This window comes from Grus americana, chromosome 7, assembly GCF_028858705.1.
Source record: "Grus americana isolate bGruAme1 chromosome 7, bGruAme1.mat, whole genome shotgun sequence".
Classification (NCBI taxonomy): domain Eukaryota; kingdom Metazoa; phylum Chordata; class Aves; order Gruiformes; family Gruidae; genus Grus; species Grus americana.
In genome coordinates, this window is record NC_072858.1 from 23,917,137 (window position 1) to 23,942,190 (window position 25,054).

Here is a 25,054-nt window from a genome sequence, read left to right on the forward strand (position 1 = left end):
TTCAGCCCCAGGGCCACGCACTCTGGAAAGCAGCATAGAGACAGTGCAAAACTTTTGGATGGCCACGTTTGCCATGGGGAAGTCCTCCTAGTACACCTTGCAGTATGGAGAAACCAAAGGCTTCAGGCCTGCCTTCTTTCTGCTAGGTATGGATAGCTGCTGTGCTGGATGAAGCTGCCCTGTTGCCTGCACTGTCACAGCATCGGCGCTTGGGAGCAGGTTACCTTTTCACGCGGATGTTGAGCATGCCATTGGAGGAATCAATGATCTGCATGGCAGTAGCATGGGAGAGGCCAGCACATGACTTCCCATTGATAGATACTAGCACGTCATTTTCCCACAGGCCTCCACGGCACGCTTTGCTTCTCTTTCGGATCTGGAAAAGCAGAAGAGAGAGGATAGGGATGAAGGGAAGAACAGTGGCTATTTAGTTCACTTGTTTGTCTTCTGATGGCCCATCTATTGCTCTGTCCCTGACAATAACATAAGGCCTAAAACTACTGTGCTGCCAGGGTGTAGGACCAGTCCTCTTGGGTGAGCCCCAGCTGTGCCTTTTGGTCTCTGTATTCCTGTTAATTCCAAGAGTCGCTCTGCTGAGCATAGGCCTGACCTGATCACCAATCCAATTTGAGTCCTTCAGTGCAGATGAAGGACTCAGGAATACCTACATGTTCTTCTCAGGTTGCCCAGAGAAGTTGTGGATGTCCCCTCCCTGGAAGTGTTCAAGGCCAGGCTGGATGGGGCTTTGAGCCACCTGTTCTAGTGGAGGGTGTCCCTGCCTATGGAGGGGGGTTGGAACTAGATGATCTTTAAGGGCCCTTCCAACCCAAACCACTCTATGGTTCTATAATTCTATGGCTCTCCTCTCATTCCCTATCTCCTAAGTTGCTTAGGGAGTCTATGTTTCAGAGAGGGAACAAGAACTCTTTCCAGACTATCCTTGTACATGGCTGTGTGTCCTCTGTGCCCCTACTGTGCTTCCTTGGTATGATCCCTGACACTCATATAGAATCCCTGCAGGTACCATCCCTGCGGAAGCTGGCATTGGGAAGAGATGGTGGCTCTGAGGCACTTCCTGCTGCCAAGCATTCCGGCTCTAATGGCTTTGGCCAATGTATTTCTGGACATCTGCATCAGGCCATATGGTGTCCTGTTACACAAGTGTAAACTTGGAGTAAATCTTTAGCCTTAACAGGAGCTGTGCAGGATATGCATTGCTGTATCTGAGAATGGAGCCTGGGTGTTTAGTTCCAGGCTAGTTCCTAGATCTGGCCTCTCATGGCGAAATTACACCAAGGAGGTCCCGTGGCATGGCTGGCTGGTATCAGGTCCCAGGCCCTCTGTGCCCATGGGGTGTGTGCGCACCCAGGGCTCAGCCCTGCTGGCTTGTGTTGAGCTAGCAAGAGCAGCACCCCTCTCTGGTCAGCCTGTCAGCAGGATTGAGAGGTGTTGGGGAAGAAGATGGAAAGAAGAGGGCTAGGCTCCAAGTTGTTTGTGTGTTTGCTGGCACTTCATCACTCTGTAGCCTCTCCAGCTTGACCCCAAATTTTGCCTGCATGCTTAAAATAGGGACTGGCTCATCCCAGCTGCCACATCCATCAGCCTCTGTCATTTTAGTCCTTTATCTCCCTCCTTGTTAATATAAGCTTGAAATGAGAATGTGTGCATCTGTAATGAACTCCTGAAGAACCACTTTTCTGCTGTTGCAGTATAAATGCTGCTTCCTGATACTCCCTCAAGGTGAAGCTGTTAACTGAGAAGAGACAGCAGACACATTTTCCAGTGCTGCCTGCCGACACAGCAGCTAATGCAGAGAGTTAGAAAGTTGAAGAGAGGTTAGAAGGAGGGTCTCCTTCTGGTATTCCCCAAAAGGCCAACTGCTGTTCCATGGCCAAGTGCTTGGTGCTCAGCACTGGATGGGAACACACTTGCTGAGTATCTCTCCCAATATGGAGCGAATGGACTGGGGGTTAAAGGCTGTCAGCAGGTGCTTAGAGCATTCCTCACATCCCATCTTACTCCTCCATGCTCACTGAAACCAACTGGATGTGGGCTGGTGACCACCCAGAGCAGAGCCAGTAAGCTTCCTGCAATCCTCTGGTCCCACAGTACTGCAGGGCTTTGCAGGCAAGTGTTTGGGATTCCCAGGCAGGGAGGGTCAGGCTGCCTGCTGCTGCTTCAGGCACCTTTAGATTAGAGTAGGCTGGTGGGATGCAAGCTGCCTCATGCAGGCTGAGAAACATGAGCAGGCAATGCATTTCTTTTGTGGTTAGTAAAGATGCTGGCTCTGGCTTGGTCTATGCTTAGATTTTACCAGGGGGGCAGAAGGCCCACACAGTAAAGCAACTATAGTTACTTCAGTGCTATTGCAGGAGCCTGAAAACTAGCTCTATAATGCAGGAGAGGACTTGTCCCTGTCTTCATTCCCCTTTGGGAAAACAGGACCAGGTCTGTTTCAGCATAGGAGGAGACCTACAGAGTCTGAAAATAGCACATAAATGTTCCTGGCTGTGAGTCTCCCACAGGTTTATGAATCCTCCCTGGAAGTTTATGACTCTGCTTCCCAGGGGCAGAGGGAAACAAACTATTCACAGCTTCATTTTAATGACAACCCCCTACCCCACTGCATTTGCCAGGGAGGAAAGCAAAGGGGTTAAAGGCACAAGAGGATTGTGCAGGGACAGAAGGAAGAAAGCACGTCACACAGAAAGGACAGGACTTAATCCACAACCATGACAGCAGGTTGCAGTGTACTGGAGGCTGGAGAGCCTCTGGACTGAGACCAGCACAAGCCTGCCAGTTTTTATATGACCACTAGCACGTTGCTGTGGAGACCTTTAATGACAACCCCTAGCCTGCATGTCTTGCTCACAGCAAGGGCAGCACTGAGGCTTTGAGGCTCCAGGCCAGGGTGGCTGCCCAGTCTGAAAGCCAGGCTCACTGCCCACACTGAAGGTCAGGCTGCCCTCGGGCTCAGCCACTTGCTCCCCATGTCCAAAAGATGCCCTCTCCTGGGCACCCAGTGAGCCACATGAAGCGTCACTAACAGGGAGCTTCTGCTGAGGCTGCGGACAGGTTGGAACGTGTCACCCAGCAGCTGTTCTGAAGAGATGGGAAAGGATGGGAAAAGCGGCATTTCAGAGAGAAATCCTCTCTGCCTCCTGTAGCAGATCCCTGGAGAGCTTTCTTGTGTGAGTGAGAGGCAGCCCTGAAGGACTCTTGATAAGTGGTCAGGGGTAGCCCCAGACCAGGCCCTGTGGGATTAAACTGTCTGATCTCCTAGCACATACTGCGAGGATTGACCCCTCCTTTTGGGGGGGAACCCCACAAATTCTGTCAGCCTCTTGTAACTAACTGCCTGTTAGACTTTCCACTTTGTGCCTCAGTAAACACACTCCCCCTGGCACACCTTGGCTCACGTGGGAGGAATGTCCTGTTTAGATTTCAGCTGGGTTTAGGGATCCCAGTTTCAGGGCTTTACTGATTTATGCTACTGGAAATACAAATCAGTGTGGAAAACTGGAACTGTAAAGTAATGAAACACATTTACACAGAAGACTGTCCATTTCACTGCCCTCTCAGCAGGACTTCTGTTGTGACAAAAGGGCTCTTGTCAGAGAGGATTGAGTGTCTGCAGCACCTAGGTACATGCACATACATGTGCATGTCTTCTTTCATTACTTTGCCCTCTTCCTCTCATTGATCATACTGAATCAGACAGGACGGAAAAGACAGAAGCAGCTGAGGAGGAAAAAAGTAAAAGTGTGAAGGCAACAAATGAGGAGGAAAGGAAGAAAAAAAGGTGTTGAAGCGCTAGGAGAGGCCAGGAAGGCCACAGCTGGAATCAGGCTTTAACAGTACAGTACAAGTTTCCTTGTACAGCCCTGGGGAGACAAAAGGACATGCTGATTATTGGACGTGTCTCGGGGAATTTGGCCTACCTTTTGGGAACAGAATGCAAGAGATGAGGGGGTCAGATGCAACTTGGCAGCATCTGCCCTTCAGTAGGGACTATATTTAGATAGTGGTATGTGGGGGGTGAACACACGCTGGGATGCTAAGAATAGAGTAATCCTGATAGTAACTCAGTGGTTTCACATCTTGTCAGAGTACAGCCCAGGGAACCTGTTTTGAAACTTTGCAACCACCCTCCCTGCTGGCCAGCACCACTTCTTCATAAGAAAGGAAATATGCTGTGGATAATCAGAAGTGGTTTGCAGTGCCTTTCAGGAATAAGTTGTAATAGGTTCATGCCATCTCCCCCTCACCTCCCCAAGGCACCTCCTGCCTCCTCTCATTGGGAGAGCTCAGTCTATAAGATAGGAAGACAAATTACATTACCAGTCTTCCCCTAATCTCCTAAAATCTTTCCAGCAGCAACCTAGCAAACTCAGGCTAAGTCAGAGTTGTATACTGAATACAATTCATCTTCCCATCCAATGCCCCTTCCACTCTTTGATTGTGTCTCTCATCACACAGCTGTCCCCCTTCCCTCAGCAGCTACCATGCCATGGGGTCCAACACTCCATGGCAACCTGGCAGTGTTTAAATTTCATTCCCAGCGTTATGTGAAATGTAGTCCTGTCACAGTGTTCCCATGCAGAGGTAAGAACTGCCTTGTTGTAGTATAAAGCAGTATAACAAAGTATAAAGCATTACCAAAAGGGAATGAACTCAGGCAGGAGCCAACCAGCATTTGGGTCTGCTCCTCCCAGAACTTCCTGCTCAGTTGAACCACAGATGCAGTAGTTGCTCGATGGAACAAGAGAAACAAATACATCATGTTGGTTACTGGAACAGTTTGGTTTTCCTCCAAAGCCAGGGCCCAATCTTTACTTGTGCAAGGAAGGAGCCCCCTGTGGCTAAAACACTAGAGTGGGATTCAGGAGACCTGGATGATTTTTTGCGTGACTTTGGAGAAGAAACTCAGACTGTGAGCCATAAATGACAAGGGCCTGGAAATCAGGACATTTTTCAACAGTCTTTTGCTCTGTCTCTTAACTTTTCTTTGTCTCAGCTACCCACCTGAACACAGAGATCCAGTAAGATGCTTTTTCTATGCCTTGTCTATTAAGTGTGTGAATAACATCACATCTTCATGGCAATGCCATATTTTTATTGGAAGCTATTTTACAGGAGAATATTTACTGTAATCCATTATAATTACACTAACCATTGCAATTACATTTCTCTATTTAGTTCCAATAACTTCCTGACCAAACACCGTATTCCTGTTTAAGAGGTGACACTGGATGACTTGCCTCTTGGTAAAGTAGGCCCAATGTCTCTGCAGACCTACTTCACAGGTCATCCACAGTGAAGCTTAATTAGGGAGGCTTTATATAGAGAAAGAAGGGAGAGAACATGCACTTTCTGGGATGAACACAGCACGGGAGGGTGGTGAAAGAAGGTATCTTGAGTGGCAGGACAGACTTGGTGGCTTCTGAGCAAGGGATTTAGAAATGAAACTTGGTAGTGGCAAAGGATGCTGGTGCTGGCCAATCAATTAAATGCATGCAAGACTACTGTAATATGTTACCACCTAGAGTGTACTGGTGAGGGGGATATTGCTATCCCAGTGTGGGAAAGAGAGAAAGACTTCTTCAGTGCACTAGACTTAATTCTGATTTGTACCAGGGGGTACAAGCTGATAAAAACCAAAGCAATCAGGGGTTGTTAGTTTTCTCTCTCTGTTGAAACAAACTGCCTTAAATGAGCATTTTGTTGTGATGATACAAGAGGAGGAAGAGAAAAACAACCACAAACAATCCACCTTCTTTGCCTCAGCAAAAAGTTTAGCACAGAGCTCATTGCTGGGAACAAGTATCTATCCAGAGTTGGCTGCAGGTAGATAAAAGTGACTTTATCTCCATGGCCTTTTGTTACTTGATGGGAGATTAGCAGAAAAGTGAGTGAAGTGTAATACCAATGACAAGGAATAATGCCACATGTACTAGAATAGATACTAAAAGTACTTGATAAGCATTTTACTCTCAGCAGAGTAAACAGCAGGATATCAAGGGGGTTTTATATAGAGCAAGGATTCAGAAGGAACAGATACGTTTGTCAAAAACCAAGAGTCCCAGTGCTCACATCTAGCTGCTGGGACAAAAGGAATGGAGTCTTCAGAAAAAACATGCTTATACATGTCCCATGTAGGTCCTTTTTTAGAGGCTCAGCCTTGCTCATAAAAGATTTTAGGATCAAAAATCTAAGGGAATTAGAGCTTATAAACAAATCTAGCCACTAAAATGTCTCTTTACAGGGACAGTCACTGAACTGGGACAGAAGGGGTGAGAAAGCCTTGAACAGAGGGCAGAGTCATCCAGATACATGGCTTCAGTCCTCCAGAACAAGGAAGCCAGTCTATCGGTCACAGGGACCAGTGGCACAGCATACAGACAGCAAGGATGTCTGGCAGAAGAGACAGTAGAAATAGTGAATTGTCAGCAGAGAAACATAAAGTGGCAATATGTGAGAAAGAGGTAAAAAAGTTGTGATCAACTGCTCTTAAATGACAAAACAATTCTTGGTTTCAGAATCCTGTGTCAATCCTTCCCCTAACAATTCACTCCATTGCTGCAGAGTATTTGTACAGAACAGGGAACTGAAAGGAGCCTCTTGAGTTATCAGGGCCAATCCCCTGTTGTTTCAGATGCCATATTGTTTACTCCAGTTCATAAACTGATTGCAAAAGGTTTTCAGTTCTTTTTCTAGATTGGAAAGTTATTGGTGAAGCTCCCTGGTTAGTAATTTTGTGCACATTTGATTGGTGAGAGTGCTGTCCTATATTTGAACAGTACTGCTGGTATTTGCCCAACATGTATTTGTAGACAGCAATCATATCTTTTAATCTTTTGCTAGGTGAAAGAAGGCTTCTCTCCTCCCCTCCCCTCCTTTTCTGCAGCTGCTGTACCTTGAATTCATTTTTCTTGAAAGTGGCTGGCTTCATAGGTGTGATATTTCCAGTGAATTCACTTGTGCATTAGATAGTAACATCAATGCCTTCCTATCTCAGATAGATATGGCTACCTGAGGCTCATTTGGTTATGTTTGCCTTTTTTTTCAGAGATACATCACTCTGCTGGCTCATTATCCTCTTGTGATGCACTAACAGTCCCAGGTCTTTCTCAGTACTTCTTTAGTATTACTCATGCACCAGACTATGCCGGAGGTACTAGTGCCTTCCTTGCTTTGTATAGTAAGTAACTGAGTTTCCCTCTCATGGAATAAATCCTCTTTTGTAGCAGGATCCCTAAAAGGCAGCTTTGCATGCACTTGAACCATCTTAAAGCTGCCCTGTTCATCTTCGTAAAAATTATTTCCCTAATGTAGTTCTGTGTTACATTTCTATTTTAGTTGAATATGGGCTTAATGCTTATGTCCTATCTTATGACTTTTCTCAGACTAGCTATTTTACATTTTTTTTAGTTTCAAGTGCATTTGATGCACATATCCTTATTGCAAAGAAATCCTCCAGGAACCTGATGGTATTGTTCACCCTTACTCTTTTTTCAACATGGGTGAACCTTCTCCTCATTTATAGCTTATCCTTGCAAGGAATGCTGCACATATCAGGACCATGTACTTTTCCCTCAGCCTTTCTAAAATAAAAATCTTGCCATCTATGGATCTTTTTTATTTCTTGCTTTTATGCTTGCTTGCTTGCTTTTCTGATGACTGTCTGGCCAAAGATTTGTTGTGTTGTGTTGCCGTGTGCACCACAGCTACTGAGCTATATGAAATCAGGTTTATTTTGGTAAGGGGTAGTGTAAAATTCCACTGTACTTTATCTGCTTCACTGGGTAAAAGATTCGTTAGGAATCACAGTAAGCCAAATACAAATGCACAGTACTTTGACTGATTTCACTTCAAAGGACATTGGTGTAACTAAGAACAAAACAGAGATTTTGCTTTCCTTTTGGGGTTCTTTACTTTCCCCTTTATTTTTTTCTCTAGTTCTCCATATTCCAATTCTTCCTAATTTCTGTAGAATTATTCATGCCCTCTGTTGATGTTTGATCCTGCTGTGTATCTGCCCGCTCCACATATCAATGTCTGCTTTCAGCTTACTCATTACTGAGTTGATATTTTAATAAAACCCTAATTTAAAAATCATCTATTCTTTCCCCCTAGACACTAATGAATTTTCTTTTGCTTCTTCTTTTGTCTCACCCTCCACTCTTACTGTTTTTATGAGACTGAATTTTTATGGTATCCCTTTCATATACACATCAGTATGGTATCCTTCATATACACATCAGACATTTTTAGCACCCAGACACTGTACATGATTGTTTGGGTGGAACAAAATAGTCAGTATGGGCTCTTGTAGGCAAGTTTAAGATGAAAGGAATAGACATTTGCAGTTACAGATCCGGAACCATGTAGTCAGTTGGCGTTAATACTAGCATTTCAGTCTTCCTTATGTTATTTAAATTTGAGCTTTTTCTTCAATATCCACTGGGCACTGCTGAAAGAAGCAATGTGTGTTTCCCTGATCCTGAGGCAGGCAGAGCTGGATTGGCTCCATAAGGTTATTTAAACATGAGGCTAGTTATGTATGACTCAAGAGGCTGTCCACAAGGTATATAATTCCAGCATCTTGCTCTAGGTGTGTCCCTGAACTCATAACCCACAGGGAGTCGGATGGCACAGAAGCTCTGTGGAAGCTGGATCCAGCATGTGAAGATCCAGCTGCTTTTCTGCCCCTTTGTGTTGGCTGGACTGAGGTTTAGAATTGATCCCTTGATTGGTCAAATGGTTTAAACTACAGCTATACATCCTTTCAGTCTGTAGAAAAATGGGCTCACACCCCACTTCCAACATGTTCATTTACTTTAGTTACGGCCAGTTGAATACTTTGTGCTAGAAAAGACGGTTTAAAATGCATATGCTCACTGTACATTGTGAGTTAGCTGCAACTTGAAAAAAGTCAGTAATTTAAGCCATCATTGTGAACAGCTTATGACAGAACAATCCAGTAGAGGCCCACCACTGTATTTGAGGAGGGTAGAGAATAATGCCGAAAACATTCTAATGTCATTAAATACCATCTTGTCTCAAAAAAAAAAAAAAAAAGTAAGCATACAGCAGACCCGAAGAATTTTCAGGAAAACAAGCAAACAAAAAAAGATCCCAAAAACAGCAATTAGTGATTGATTTTATCATAATCTCCATATAGAAAAACAATAAAGAGATGATGATGATGTAAACTTTAGAAAGAAGAAAGGCAAGAAGACCTGTGACTGTGTAAATTGATCATGTAAGTTGATGAATTATGTAGGGCTTTGTAATACAAGAGCGACTCAAACAGGAAATCCCACTTTGTGCAATTCTTATGTACTTCATAGGGCATGCTGATAATCAGCCTGGGTGAAAGAATTTCCCTCTGCATTGCATTACTAGAAAATTAGATGCATTGGTGAAGTTTACAACTTCCTCTGAAACACTTACAGGAAACACAAAGGAAACAGGAAGCAGGAGATGGAGTGACCATTAACTAGTCTGGTCTAGCAATTCCAGCATCTCTACATAACATCAATGTATATCATTTATAGATAACTTGTTATACTTGATTCATTTCCACTTACTAGGCCCAAATTAGCTTTTTATCACTCTTCTTCATCCAGAAAGGTATACAGAAACAATGTGACTCAGCATCCAAGGGTAAGCATCTTTGCTTAGTGTTACTACTATGACTTTTCTAGTCTAGAAGTTGAAGTTGCCTAAAATGACAGCACTGGAATCCCCTGAGACACCAACTGTATCCACTCAGTTATCTCCTGGCACGTATCAGATATTCAGGCCTGTATCTCCTATCACATTGTCTCCAGATTCGTCTGTGTTCCTCTTCTGTTCTTCCCCATTCTGTCCAAAGGTTTTGCTGTAAGAACCAAAGTGCTAATATTTCTGTTCTGCTAAGCCAAAGCTTCCCTGGTCTCATATGAACACTTCCCTTTCTCCCCAAGAGACCTTTCTTTGACAGCAATCAGCTTACGAATAGACCCTCTCATTTATCTAATCAGTCTTTCCATACACGCACAATACATTCTTCACCGTACTAATGAACATCGTGGTGTTGTTTGACCTTACCACTGCTAGGCAGGCTCAATCTCAGTGACACCTCCCTCTGACCACACTTCCCAGTGCTGCCCAGTGGCACTGATCTCCTGGATGGAGACCAAACAGAGCGAATTGCTCATCCACAGGAGTCCTAGCTCTAACAAACCAATGGAGAAACAGGCAATACTGCCCTGTTTCTCTATGCTGTATCATACGGCCACAATCCCTGGTCAGGCTTCTTTTGCAATGGGACCATTCCCATCTTTGGCTCCTAAAACATCCAAAAGGACAATGCTAACGATGTCAGAGTTTTGGAAGATGCTTTGCAGGCAGGATTTTGGCCCAGACTTCATCCTGCTGGTGCCAACAGCAGAATCCTAACTGCAGAAGAATGAAGATTTGATTTTTCAACTCAAAGAGCTGAAAACTGAGATTCGAACTTCCACTCTCTGCATGGTAAGAGGAGAACAATTAGGTTACTCCATGACTTCTGGGGGTTTATTGTCTTCTAAGCAGTTCTGGGTTCCCAGTAAGGATCTGTAAATCCTTTCTTTGGAGACTGTTTAAACAGTGTTGCCTTTAAGACAGTGAGTATGTATGGTCACTTGGATGCCATTATATTCTGGAGAATAATAGCCCAAAGTGATAATTATAAAATCAAAGAAGTCCTGCTTGAAGAATGATGTATTACTATGAGCCTCAAATGGATTTGTATCAATTATATTTTCCATAATTTTTTTTAATGCAATATCCAAGTATTGTAAAATAAATACATATTTGTATTGCTACACTTAAGGTATGATACCCAGTTCTGGGTGAGAGCTACTTCTAGTTAATATCTTTCTGGAAGTGCTACTAATCCGTGAACAATATTCCATTCATCCTAAGGTGCAACTTAGCCTGGGTAACGGCTAGTTCTTGTCACTCTTCAATCCTGAGTAATCTCTATAAGACACTCGGTATCTCTTCCCTCTTCAGTTTCTCATCTATTGGGGGAAAAACAAGAGTCAAAATAATCCTAGACATTACAGAGTTTATGTGGCCACTGAAAATCCCATTTTCCTACCAACCACTGATGCCAGATACCTGTTTCAAGGATATTGATTCTTTCTCTTCAGCACCTGAAGAGATTCTTTCTCTTCAGCTCTATAAGTATGCACAGGTGTTTTAGTGGAGAAAAATCATCTTTCTTTATGTAAGAAACATCCACTTCAGGGCCAAGCTATGGGTTTCCAAACCATTTGGCAGAAGTTACAGACAAACACTCCTTGACCTGGGGTGAGCCAAATGACACAGAACGTTTCATTTCAAAATTCTCTGTCAGAGGCACAGTCTACTTAAGGAAACAGAAGGCACTGGGCATAGCATTTTTTCATTCCTGCTGCTGGGTGCCTTCCAGGGAGACATCCCAAGATATCATTGTGTCAAGGCTAATGCAGCTGTTACAAGCTTAATAAACAGAAGAGTTTTTCCCCTAATTTTTAAGCTATTCAGTAGTCTTTATGAAAAGAGAACACTAACAGCTGTTTATCAAAAGTAGTGCAACTCAACGTTCATGTTTATTTCTTATTATTTCATCTCCCATCCAAACAACTGCTTTTCTTTAATTCTTGAAATGGAACCAATATTTGCTGCATAGACCATCAAAAATATTCACTTCAGACAGTATTGAGCAAGTTTCACCAAAAGAAGAGACCCTAAGAAATGTGCATCTATTTCGAAAGCTGGAATATAATAATGAAGTGTTAGGGACAGTTGAATTGAATTACAAATACGGCTTTTGTTGCTTCAATTTAAATTCTTTTTTCTTCAGTTGGATGTCTTACGCAAGTACTGAAGCTGCCATATTTGAGCCCATTTTCCTGCACTGTCCCTCTGGTCATATCTCTGCTGACTACTGGGTAGAGTTGTACAGTTTATAAAGCATCCGAGCCGTACAGACCTGCACTGAAGCACGTCTTCAATTGACATTGTCTCTACCTCAACAGCATCTATTTCAGGACCCATATCCCACCCCATACCCTGCTTGACCATTCCACCCAAGTCTTCCTTTTAAGATCTGCTGCCACAGCAAGGAGTTCCTGCATTCCTTAATGGTAGTGAAAGATGCCCAACTCAGCAGGGATATCTGACTTCAGCGCAACACCTCTGCCCTCACAGTTCACATCTCGAGGTCCTACCTTTGACACTTGAAGGGGTCTTTTCTGCTCTGAACCCCCTTGCAGCCGGAAGCCCCAGGGGGCACCTCCAGATAGAGTGATGAGCATTTCTTCCTCAGTTCCCATGATTTCTGCACTTTGGATATTTTGTCTTCCCAACTTCAAAACAGATTCCAGTTCTTAACAAGCGGTATCTTCTACTCCCATCTTCACAATTCACACCACAATTCTCCAGTCCCCCAAAAGGCCCTCTGCTCGCTTTCTCCTTCAAGTTCACACACACACAAGAGGAGAGTTGAGACTGTCAAGCCCAGCCTTCCCTGCTCTTCTGGACTCTCAGCTGCTGCTCTGCCTATGATTAGACATTTGATTCTGCTCTTGGTAAGGGGCCAGAGTTGTCCTACACACGTGTCATGTCAATCTCACCCTCTGTGCCCCCCCCCCCGATACACCATGGATCTCTCACCGGAGCATGGCTGAAAATAGTGCACCTCCTGTCTCTCCAGAGCTTTGTCTGACCACTCTTAAAGCTGGAAGCATTTCAGTAAAAAATTTATTTCCACTTCTCATTCCAAATGCAAATCCTAGAGTCACCCAGCAGTCAGGATTCATGAGTTTCAGGCAAGGACATGACACAGGCACAAACTTGTACAGGATCAGGTGATAGCACCTGACCCTGAGAAACTGAAAAAAAAAAAACTTGCAAGTGGTGTGCTCTCCACCTGTGTTGTCCCTGTGCAGCTAGTGTTACTACACAGTAGCACTGTCTGCCCTGAAAAACACAGGCAGAGTATCGATGTAATGTGCTCCCTCTGCAGCTTGCTCCTCCCTGACATCCCCTACAGCCACTCCTAATATTAGACACTGGGACCAGAATAGCCAGGATAAACTACACAGATGGGATTCAAACGGTTCTGCAGGGCACTGCGTACATAGACTCCCCATGGCCAAGAGAACGGCTTTGCACCCAGAGCCTTCACTCTCTTCTCTCTAGGACCATGGCAGACAAGACCTCCTGGCTATCCCAAGCCACCTTGATCCATTGGAGTTAAAGGATAAATAAAAAACATGTTCCCCATTTTGCTACAGGGCTTAAAACGTAATTTTCTGTTAAGATCCAGAGGACAAACTTATTTCTTCCTTATTCTGCATATGCTTATCTCTCAGTGACTAACAATTATCTTGCCAATCTCTGTGATCCCTTTGTACTGTAACATTCAAAGGACAGTTTTGCTCTGACGCCATTGCTTGGTAGACTCCTCCATACCAGTATTGGAACACCTAGGGCCATCACATGGTGCTGGTGGGTGCACACCAACAAAACGTTACTAGGTGGTGAACGACTCTTGCACCACCATTGCATTTTGGTGCCTAGCTGGCCCTGGGTGCTGCTGTGTCGTGGTCACACGGCCAAGAGCACCACGATCGGCGGGGGACGAGGCTCCGCAGTGTTTCGCCGCGGTGGTGCTGCAGCGCAGCCATGCCCTCCGTCCACGACTCAGCCGCTCTTGTGGCGAAACGCCAGTTCTGGAATTGTGCGAGCAACCTCAGAAAACGGCCCCCGCAGCTCTGCCCCCCACCGCAGCCACGGCGGCCCCGCAAGAGCCCTCCCGCCCCACTGGGGGCTGCCGCGGGCCTCAGGGAAGCGCACGGCCCCAGTCGGGCAAGCGCGGCTCCGGCCTGGGCGCCCCGGCCGTTGCCGGAGTGGCGGCTGTCTCCGACCGGCCCGGGCTGGGCCACTCCCATCGCCACGGGGCCGGGCAACCGCCGAGCGACGCCACAGAGCACGAAAACTCTCACCGCGACCCCGCACCACCGAGCAGCGCAGCGACCGACGTGCGCTCCCGGAGTGACGTCAGCACCCGCGGGCGGAGGCGGTGCGCGCGCTCCGCGCCTCACGGCGCCTGCGCCGCATCCGGGCCCTGCCGGGTGGGGCGCGGCGGCGGCCGGGGGTTGGCGGGGAGTGCGGACGTGGCAGGCAGCGGGCGGGGGAGCGGCGCTTCCGGGGGAGCGGCGGGTCCGGGAACCGGAAGCGGGCCCGGCAGCAGCACCGGGAGCGGCGGGCAGCGGCGGTGAGTGAGGCTGTGAAGCGGCTCCCGGGGGGGGGTGGTAGGCCTGCTGGCGGCGGCCGCGCAGGTGCTTGGGGTGGGCGGCTGGCAGGCAGGCGGTGCGCCCGGCGGGGGCCTGAACCGCAGCTGCCGGTTCCTTCCTCGCCGGGGAGTTGAGGCCTGGCGGCGCCCAGCCGGGTGGCGTGTCGGGCCCACCGTGCCTGCGCGCCACGCCCGGCCTCTGCAGGGGCCCGGGTCTTCCCGGTAACGTGTCCGGGTGGGAGCGTCGTGCGCCGCCGGCGGCCCGGCCCACCGAGGCCGGCTTGCGGGACTGGGGCCGGCTGTTGCGGGGCCTTCTCCTCCAGGGCATGAGCTGTCCCGACGGGAGCCGTCGGCGTCTCGGTGTGCTGCGACGAGTCCCGGAGGCTACGTGTCGGGCCGTCGCTCCCTCCCGGAAAGCCGAGTGGTTTTTTTCGGCCCGGGTGTGCTGTGAGGCAGATGCCCCCTCTGCAACGTCCCTAATCTCTTGTAATCCGTGGATCCTTCCCCCAGTATTTGTGTCGTACTCTTCAAGCTTCCATTCATTCGAGGCTCTTAAAGGACAGTCGTCCCGTGCAGAGACCCGGTGACTGAGTCTAGTTGGATTTGGTAGTGAAACTTGGCAATCGTTTGCCTGTGGCTTTGAAAAAGGAAGGAGGGAGGGAGTGGAGATGGAATGACCAAAATACAGGTGTAGCCTTGAAAAAGTGGTGATGTGGAATGGACTTGCTTTCCATGTAGATGATGCTTTAAATGTGTTTTGTATCAATGGAATTTGCTTTCACTCTTTCTGAACAATGCTGTTTGGCAGTAGAATGAAGGTTAGATTAATTTCTTTTTATTCTTGGGATGTACATGGCTATTTTTCAGTATGTCTGTATGGTATCTTAGCTCTGAAACCTTTAAGAGACTTTGCAAAACCATCCAGACTGGGCCTCCTTGGTGACTGTCACACTGCAGTTGAAGTTCTGATTAAACTTACTGGCTGATGGAAGTGGTTGCTGAAACATAGGTGAATTGCTTACACCCACATCAGAAGTTATCCACCAGCGTTAACATTTGTACAGTCATGTTAAAGTACAGATTTTTCAGTTTGATACTCGAGCTTGACTTTTAGCCATTAATGTGATAGTTTCATAAAAATATTTTACATCCTTTTCTGTTACAGGGTTCCTTTAGTCAACTTTACCAAATGTTGGGGGGAGGGAGGATTAGAGGGAAAGAAATTGCCATCTGAAACATAACATGTGATGCATTTTTTGTTGTTGTTGTTTACAAGTAGTGTAAATCACACCACTAGAATGGGAGGTTCTGGTTATGGGGTGGATAGAAATATATGTGGCGTAAAACTCCAGAGCCTTCTGTCTTTAGAGGAGACTTACCTTCAATCATCTATATATACTGTCTGTGGAAGCGTATGCATTTCTATCCATTTTTGTGTGGAAAAGGTTCTTGCTTCTGGAGCTAACCTTTTCTGCTTGAAGCTGTACGACTCAGGGTTCTTTATTGTTATAGACAAACTGTAAAGTGGACATCAATACAAGGAATATTTCTTCTTAATATGTTGGGACACTTGCTACAGGTTCTAATTTCATGGCTGAAAGCTGAGTTATAGCAGTGAACAGATGTCTGAATGATTGTTTCTTAAATGGGTCGTTTGATGCTTGTACCTCTTTGAATGTTTTCTCCTGCTACTGTAGGGCTATATTTTCTTCCTATAACACTTATCAGAAAGAAGGTCAAAAATCCAAGGAGGAATTGATGGTTGGCTAAGGAAGGGCAAGGTACAAAGAGTGACTAAAAATGATCAACAACAAGGTCTCCACAGAAGAGAGAAGGTGGATGTTTCTTGGTCTTTAGGCTTCCAAAGCTTTATTAGTGATGAATTGTGAAGATAGAGCTTGTTCTTATATGTTCAGCAAGGTTTATTGTTAACATAGAAAGGACTAAAGGCCAGCGTAAACTGGGTAGTATGCCTTAGGAAGAGCTAATTTTGAGCTTTTTTGTTTCTTGTGAGCAATGGGAATTGCGTAATGCATGTTTGTGTAGAGGAAGTCAGAGTACAGAAATTTTGGATGAAAGATGGTCAGTATTACAGTGTATGTGAAGAAAACTTGTTTAGCCTGACAACGTGTATTTTAGTCTTATGGATCAATAGGAGTATATAGAATTCTTCCTTCTGGCCTCTTCTCTAAACTTTACACTTGTAACTTTCCCTAATCAATTATACTCGTGCAGAGTTCACAGAAATGAGTCAGATGACTTCACACATTGTAACATGTATGTGGAGGTAGCTAAGGAAGAGAGAAATCTTTCACTGTCATCTTGTCAATGTCATATTTTTCAATGACTCTTGCTTCCACAGGGTTGCTCTCCAGAAGCAATGCCCATAACTGAGCATTTTTGAAATCTTTTCTTAGAGCTTTATTACAGAGATAAAAAAGTAAATCAATCTCACCAGGAGACTTCAATCACATTTTATACTCTATGTTGGCTTAAGTAAAAATCTGGTGGTGGTGGCAGGGGTTGGAAATAGTGGTAGGTTTAAGGTCAGGTCAAGACTAAACTTTTTTTTAATTCGGTTTTTAAGCACTTTTCACTCTCTCATAACTTGTATGTTGTATTCGACCTTGCCCAAGATGATGAATCAGCCTAACAAACCAGGGTTTAATGTGGCCCTTCTAAAGAAGAACATAGAAGTGATCACACCTTAGATGTGAACCATGATTTTTATGTCCTGAAGCCTGAAAGACCTCTTTGAAACAGCCCAGGAAAGACTGGGCTGCAAAAATCTGCTCCAGTACCTATTGTGTCAAGTTCTAGCAGCTAGTCTATCCTTTCTTCTCTTGAAAGTGTCTTCTGTGAAAATATTGTGGCTTCTGGACTTTCATGATATTAAATTGTACAGTTTAATTTTGAAAACTGTGTCTTATACCTCTCATGAACTGTTAAAACAGATGTTTCTGGCGGTGACTCAAAATGCATAGATGAAGAAAATATTAGCTATGGTGTGACAAGTTGAGAATCTGCCCAGGTGGAAAGACAGAGCACCACAAAAATACAGCCAAATTGGAGGGTCAGTTCCAGTAGTGCCGTTCGGATTGATTTGGACAAAAGTATGGAAGACATTTGTTATAATAGTCTGAGTGCTTCCAGATCAGTTGCCAGTCTCTTAACTTCCAGGATATGAGCTTCTCTTACAGGATTTTCTTTAGAAAAACTAAACAGGACTTGTGTCTGAAGAGAACCAAGTGCTCCATGAGTGCTTGTAGGGGACCTAGTCAAGCTGTAGCTGAAACAAAAGCAAGGACATCTGCCTTTCAGAAGAGTGTTCTGAGCTCGAGTCTAGGTCTTTCTGGAGAAGTAGCAAAGTTATGCCATTCTTACAAAGGTGCAGAACAGAAACATTAAAAACACTAGGTGATATTCTGAATTGGTCTCTGAGGATGCTGATGGTCCCCTTCTGTCCCATCTTTTGGAAACTGTTTTGAGTTCTGTGTTCAGCAATTAAGTAGACATATTTCCTTCTGTTTCAGCATAATATAGGAGGCCATGCTGTTGTATTTTTTATTTATTTAATTTCTTTAAGGCTGACTCTCCCCCAGAAGTTGAAACAAGCAAGGCTTTTATTTCTTTGGGACCAGTAAAAAAGGCACAAGCATCTTTCTGAAGTAAAATACTTTTGTTGTATCCATTTCCTTTAGAAAGCGATTAGGAACTGATGAGATCAAGCGTTTTGGTTTCAAAAGGGAATTAACAGTGAATGCAGACCATAAAAACGATGAATATGCAGTTTTCAGTGATTTGGGAGATTTGCTGATTGAAATAAGTTCATATGAATCACTAGGTTTTTTTAAAAAAAACAGGCCATGAAAACAGCACTGTAGTCCTCTTTGTTTGGATACTAAGGAATGTGGAAACTATTGTAAAAATTAAAAGATTTCTCCCTGTCCTCCAGTATTACTGTGTATTTTTCTCCCATCAGTTGGTTTTCTGCCTTGTATAACAGTGTTCCAGTATGAATTTTAACTGTGTAATTATTTTAACCTAAACTTCCATGGTCAACTGCCTTCATAGAGAGGAGCAGAAAACAGCTTCATGCTTTGCAAGAAAATCTTTATTTATAGTAATGACTACTTATTGTCATAGTATATTCCCAATAGCATGAGTTCCAATAGCAAGCTTATTTGAACTTTGTGTATTGTAACTGCTGAGTAGTAATACGATGTTCAACAGCATCTTTTAATGTTATGTTTGACTTAGTCTTGGTAATGTGTTACTACATGCAAAGGAATATCCTCAGTATTTTTATCAAGTGAAATAGCCTGTTTTCTCCATTTTTCCCTATTTGGTGTATGTATTTCATTCTTTCTGCAACTTTTCTTTTTTTCCATGTCGTAAGACATAGAGCATAAAATTCTCCCTTTCCCCATATTTCTTCAAGTGATCAGGTTTTAATTTACATATGTATTTTTTGAGTGGAGACAAAATGAATGCTGTTTGATACAAATGACTTATACTGGGGGAGAAGGAGAATGGACTCATTCAGTGACAACTGTTTTCTGCCTTCTCAGAGGTAGATATCCTTGGCCCTGCCCTTTATGGTGTTCCACATCAGTGATGAGCAAGCATGCCACTAGCCTTACTTTTAGAGCAAGTTGAGCAACCGAAATAATGAAGCAGCCTTGTCCCCAGCTTCAACACTAAGCTTGTTCTCGAGTCTTCCTCCTCCTTTCCAGCTCCCTTCTTGACCTTCTGCCAGTATGGAGCAAGCATCAGCTTGTGCTATGGTGGAGAGAAGCCTGTGCTGGCTGCCACATGGGCTAGCTAAAGGTCTGAGGTATATCTTTACCTTTCTCTCAGTTGAGACATGGAGTTAGAACCATCTCCTTTGTGTAGGTACTTTTTCCATAGAAAGCGCAGGAAATTATCTCCAAACTCTTTTCCTCTGTAAGACTTGCATTAAATGAGCAAAACCTCTTGGTTTTTGTGGAGAGAGCAACAAGCCAACAGATACTACCTGCTCAAGAGGGCAATGCTGATATTCACATGAGGGAGGGGAGAGAAGGCTGAAAAGACAATAATAAAAGATCATCAGGTAAGATGTATTGAGTACACTTACAACAGTAAGTCAGAAATGGTTTGCAAGGGATGTGCTTGAGTTCTTGCCCTATCATGCTTTAAAAAAAAAAAAAAAAAGAAAGATTGATCTTCTGCCCTGTAGTAATTCCTTGTTCAAACATCACATCTGTTCAGGGATTTCTGTAGGTGTAACTTGTGAAGACTTTCTTAATGATTATAGCTCAGAAGGTATCCCACAGGATGCTGTGACTTTGCCTGCAGCTTTTCCTGGAGGAAGGACCTGTTTGTAGGAGCAGTGACTAGAAGCCAAGTTCCTCATGCACAATCCAATAAGCAGTAGTCAGGGGCAGGAAGAAGAGAAAGCAGCCTTCCTTCCTTGGCAGAAAGCCCTGCCCAGATGTTCCAAGATGTGCAGGTAAAGCAGTCGTCTTGATGTGTTCTCCCTTCCCTTTACTCCTAGCTTTGCAGGAGGAACTCTCCTGCTTTACTGTTTGCACTGATCAGGAGGTGGTTGGGGTTGGTCTGTGATTGCAGTGTGGTGACACTGGTTGCTTGCCTGGGGAGGAAGAGGTTAACCTTCAGGGGAACTTGGAAAGGGAGCAGGTCCCAAAGTCCAGATTTCCTGGCCCCATGGCTGCTCAGGTTAGGCTGCTCCTCAGAACTAAGTCAAAGGTGGTGTGGGGAAACCAGAATCTTTAGCAATGACTCTCTTGCTGTGATGTTTATCATGTATAATCATGTTTAAAAACAGTGCAGGCTGATCAAAAATTCTGTCACACTGTTGTAAGCTGTGTTGCAAATGACATTATATGTTACTTTCAAGAGCGAATTACCTTAAATATTTAAGATAAGATCTTTTTCTAAACAAATGCTGTATCATTACCTTTATACTGCTTAAAGAATAAAAATGTAAAACTTTATTTCCCTTCATATAAAGTTTAATATCTAATTTCAGAGTAAGCATTAGCATTCTTAGTATTGACACTTGTCACAAGTACTGGCTGTAGGAGGTTAAATGTAGTATGTATGTATTATGCTAGCTTTCTTCTGTAAATAATTAGATCACTGTTGATATATGTATTTTCCCTTTATTGTGTATATATGGATCTGAAAGAATTTTTGTGTGGATGGTTCTTAGAAAGCTGTAGTTATTTTAGTATTCTTGCTGCACAACTGTTGTCAGTTGTTGAAATAATTCTTTGACATCATATTTTTGGTAATGTGAAGAACTAACCTTAGCATTGGTTGGCATACTGTAATCAATTTATAGGCAAAACAGCTTGGGTGTTTGTTATCTGCTTGAGTTAAGCTGTAGATTCCTTGTTGGGATTTGCCTCAAGTGGCTGATAGCTGTTGCAGCTGTATGTCTCCTATGTGTTAAAGATAGATAGTAAATCTTAATACAGAAGTTTATCATAGGGTTTGGAGCAAACTCTGAGGGCATATTCACCTTAACATTTCATTTTTAGGTAAACTGCAGTCTTTTAATAAAAATTAATTGTTCTAAACACACATTTCTTTACAGTGTTAGTGTAGATACTCTTACTGTCTTCAGGTAAGACTGACATATGGAGTGTCCAAAGGAGTACAGGGGATGCAAAGTATCCTTGAGAAATAGACTGTAAGGGAATCTCCTAACTGTGAAGTCATCCCTTTGGCTCTCCACAACTCAAGGGCTCTGTGGCTCGCCTGCCCGCTTGGTACAATGGTATTGTAAGAATTACCTGCTTGGTTTGGGGTCTCCCAGTGCCATTTCTGTGTGTTTGTAAAAAGTTAGTCAATCTCTTTATACAGTCAGTCAGAGGAATCGGGAATCTGTCTGTTAAGCAAGATTTCTTCCATAACTTTGCTAAGAAACATCTCTCCTATCTCTGCTCTGTTTCAGGTCTTACCCTTTTGTATAACTTCATCTTTGCCTGTGATGCTTTTCCATTTTTGAACATATTTCTTAGATGAACATTCTGTTTTTGGAATATCTTAGTTTTCTGAAATTCGTGTACCTAACAAGGACTTTAAGTCATCTACTGTTGGGGGGGGAGGGGGGGGAGGCTAAAACCCCCTATTTTGGTCCTGTTCCAGATTCTATCAAATACTTCAAGAAGCAACCTTTGTGGATGATGAAGTGTGTGTTGCTTGTAGCAAGGAAGCATGATCAAGTAGACTAACATAGAGATGAAAGCTGAACTTGTTCAGTGTTATTGAAGTGTTATGTTAAGGAATCTCCCATCTGTGTCATGAACTCTGTTTTCTGTTGGTCTGATGTTCTGTGGGGTGGAAGTAGTTCGTAAGGTGTCTCAGGAGGCTTGATAATCATCTGCTATGGAATGGGAAATTACGGTATTTTTTTCATAGATGATGATCACAAGTCTAACCAGAATGAAGCAGTGAATAAGTTGGTTAGAAAATATAGTTTCTGAAAATATTGTTTTGTAACTAGCTCTTGTAAAGCATTTCTCTTACTTGAAAAAAATTGCTGTGTAAGAATAAATTACCATTAATGTTTTACCTTCGCTAGTATCTCCGGAGCTCTCATTTCTATGAAAACAGTAGAGAAGTTGGCCAGTTTGGTTTTATGTCTGCTAAAAGCCATTTTCCCCCCCTTTTTGCAGGTGAGATTATTTTGGGGATGTGAATACAATGAGTGTAAACCAGCAAGCTCACACAGGGCCTCCTTACGGGCAACCTCAGCCTGGATATCAGGGATACCAGCAGCCTGCCTACGGAGGACAGCCATTGCCAGGGGTTCCTCAATCGCAATATGGAGCTTATAATGGTCCGATGCCAGGATATCAACAGCCAGTCCCTCCACAAGGTACTTCTCTGTCAAAACTTCATGATTGATAACCTGTGAATTGTTGTGTACATGGAATTTTTCTGTATACTTCCTATTGTTAGTCTTTATTTTGTGGTAGCAATTGTATTTTCTTCAGTACATAGCTTACATGATAAAAATCATGTTCTTCCTGTACATTCTGAGGTTATTGTTCTGTCATTTATCCATTTTAATAGGGCTTACTCTTCTTTTAATAGCTCATAAAATTAACACATTGAGAAGCGCAGCCTGCCTTTTTTTTGTATGTCCCTGACCCTGTGGTACTGAAGCACCTGACTAGGACACTCTTCCAGATGAGATTATGGTGAGGGGCAGCAGTTAGGGACTGTAACAGATTTATAAGTGAGACTGCCTTACATTATTATGTAGAAGGATCTGCACTCTATCATGAAAAATTAGGACGTAAAACTCTAGGCAGAAGGTGTACTTGGAGCTATTTTCTTTAATACCTTTAAAATCATTAGAAAGTTTGTGGACACGTTGGCAGGCTAGTGTGTCCCTGAATTTCCCTCATTCTGCAGTATCATATCACTTGTTGGTTTTGTTTGTTTAAAAAAAAAACCACAAACCCACAAAAAACAAAGTAGTTCAACCTTTTTTCCCAGCTTTCAAAAGAAAGGCTAACTTAAAATTATTAAAGAACTCTAATGGAGTCTTTGTTTCCAAGTACCTGAATCGCTTTAGGAGATTAATAGCGACTTCTACATCTGAAATGTAGAAGAGAAAATACTATTGCTTCGAGTAGAAGTATTTCTGTCTTTCAAAATCATGTAGATGAATTCAGTTCTGCTGAGATAAGCACAACATGAACTTTCAGTCTGAAACGTTTGTTTAGATTTCAGATTGGTATTCTAAGGAAATAAGGAATATGCTAATCATGCTAATGGTCTCTGTATTATTATCCCCTCCAAATACATCTTGAATTTTTTGCAACTTGAATTTTAAACTAAACTCAACAAGAAGGATAGAGCAATCAAAGTGCCTGCAGTTGTCCCAAAACTAACAGAAGTGGGAGACTGAAATTTGGGAGCTGAATGACTACCCTGTTGAGTTTTTTGTCTGGAGTTAGCAGGGTAGTGGAGTAGAAGAGTTAGCGTGGTGTGCTAAAGAATGGGTTATTCAGTTGCTCCATCATCCTTTTCTTTCCTTAATCCTCCTCTTCCCCTCCTCAGTAAATCCCTTCTAACAGCACTTTTAATTGGTGAGTTTTGAACTAATTTCACAGAGGGTTTACATTCCTATCAAAGTTATCAAAATCAGCGCTGGGCAGAGGAAAAAAACCCTGTTTCCTGGGAAGGCAAGAGGCAGAGCTCAGCCATTGAGCGCTCTGTTTGGCTGCTCAATGTAGCCATTGACTAACTAGTGTTTCCTGTCCCACGGAAGGAGTGGGGAGAAATTGGACTTGCTTCAGTGAGGGAGAGAAGGAGATTCAAGAAGGACAGAGATTACTACAGATTTGTTGGAAAAGTTTCATCAGTGCAGCTATTTATAGGAAGCAGGTTTTAGCTGTTAGCAGTGTGAAGAATGTTTATTATGTTTGTGAAAAACTGATGGGCATCTTCCATCAGATACTTCAAGAACTTTCACACTTTACAAGTCTGAAAAGTATTTCTTTTTAAGGGAATTATTTTTTTTCCTTCAGAATTATTTCTGGTTTGCCTTTTTTAATTTTAGAACAACAGAAATGTGGTTCATGACAACTCAGGATATACCTAGAAAGCTTAATAACATGCATGTAAACTTTTGCAGATTAAAAATGCAGATTTTGTTTGTGCCAGTAATGATTGAAAGGTAGTGTGACACTGAGAGCAACAAGGTGGTCTTATCCAGACAAGTGTATTGCACTACTCTTTAAGTGCAATCTCTTGTACTTTAGTGATAAATTAGGCAAAGGCTACCCGTGGTTTGTGGAGATTTCTCTTCCATCTTTTCTTCTGAGACTATCCTTCCTAGATTTAGCAGACTGTATTAAGGAAATCTAGTTGTCAAGTTGCACGTTTTGGACCTGTTACTGTAAATCCAGGATTCCTATCTATAGAAGGAAGGAATGTAAAATTCAGAGTGCTTGCACAAAAGCTAGAAGTTGACCTGTTCAGTAGCTGCTGAATATGACGTCTAGGTGGAAGAGAGTGGCAAACAAACAACACATTATCAGAGAGCAGACAGGTAATAGTGAAGGCAGTAATGTTTATCCTTTCTACCCCCATTTTCAACATGTTATATTTATCACAGGTCTTTGCAGCAAGCCTGTAGTAGCTGCACAACGTAGAGGAGAGAGAATTAATTTCAGAGATGCTAGTGACAGGAATTTAGTGAACACTGAGAGGTAAAAGGAAAACTGCCAATGTTTTTCTGTGATCTCAAAATAGTTGTCTTAGGGATTTATTTTCAAAATAACAATAAAATTGCTTGGAGGACTGAGTGAAGAAGTTTTGGGAGCAAGTGCCATCCTCAGTTAGGGAGTCTTTTGCATCTGATTTATGTGACAAACCCTAGCTCCAACTAATGGAAACATGGGAATGCTGTGCCAGTGATGCTAGTCTTGCTTGGGACCAGAAGTAGAGCACTGTGCTGCTAGCTGAAAATAGCTGCTTCTTGCTATGTGAACGTTGAAAGAACCGGGACAATTTTGTACCAGTCTTTCAGTCAGTCTCTTGGTTTCCTTCTGATGAGATCATGCAGTTGAAGGTGCAAACACAATTATCTGAATACCAGTAACAGTTAGGATGCTGTTGGATTGTTTTACGTAGACTCAGTTTATGATACTATTAACACTTGTATTAACATTAATATATGATCTCTGTTAGTAATGTATGTTATGGGTGGTA

General features: G+C 43.4%; 2 protein-coding genes across 5 annotated transcripts in view; one reads left to right on the forward strand and one right to left on the reverse strand.

Annotated features, from left to right (window-relative positions):
• SYNPO2L (synaptopodin 2 like) overlaps window positions 1–13,794 on the reverse strand; it is a 38,571-nt gene extending 24,777 nt beyond the window's left edge. Inside the window, exons 1-2 of the mRNA XM_054831184.1 lie at window positions 12,246–13,794; window positions 225–376 (exon numbers count right to left, since the gene is read on the reverse strand). Of these exons, the coding sequence (XP_054687159.1) occupies window positions 225–376; window positions 12,246–12,350 (257 nt within the window). The 5' untranslated portion in view covers window positions 12,351–13,794. The remainder of the gene's footprint in view (window positions 1–224; window positions 377–12,245) is intronic.
• Window positions 13,795–14,180: 386 nt separating this feature from the next.
• Window positions 14,181–25,054, forward strand: part of SEC24C (SEC24 homolog C, COPII coat complex component) — a 38,685-nt gene continuing 27,811 nt past the window's right edge. For all 4 annotated transcript variants that reach the window (XM_054831180.1, XM_054831181.1, XM_054831182.1 and 1 more), the window contains exons 1-2: window positions 14,181–14,296; window positions 22,003–22,205. In XM_054831180.1, coding sequence (XP_054687155.1) covers window positions 22,031–22,205 — 175 coding nt within the window. In that variant the 5' untranslated portion in view covers window positions 14,181–14,296; window positions 22,003–22,030. The remainder of the gene's footprint in view (window positions 14,297–22,002; window positions 22,206–25,054) is intronic.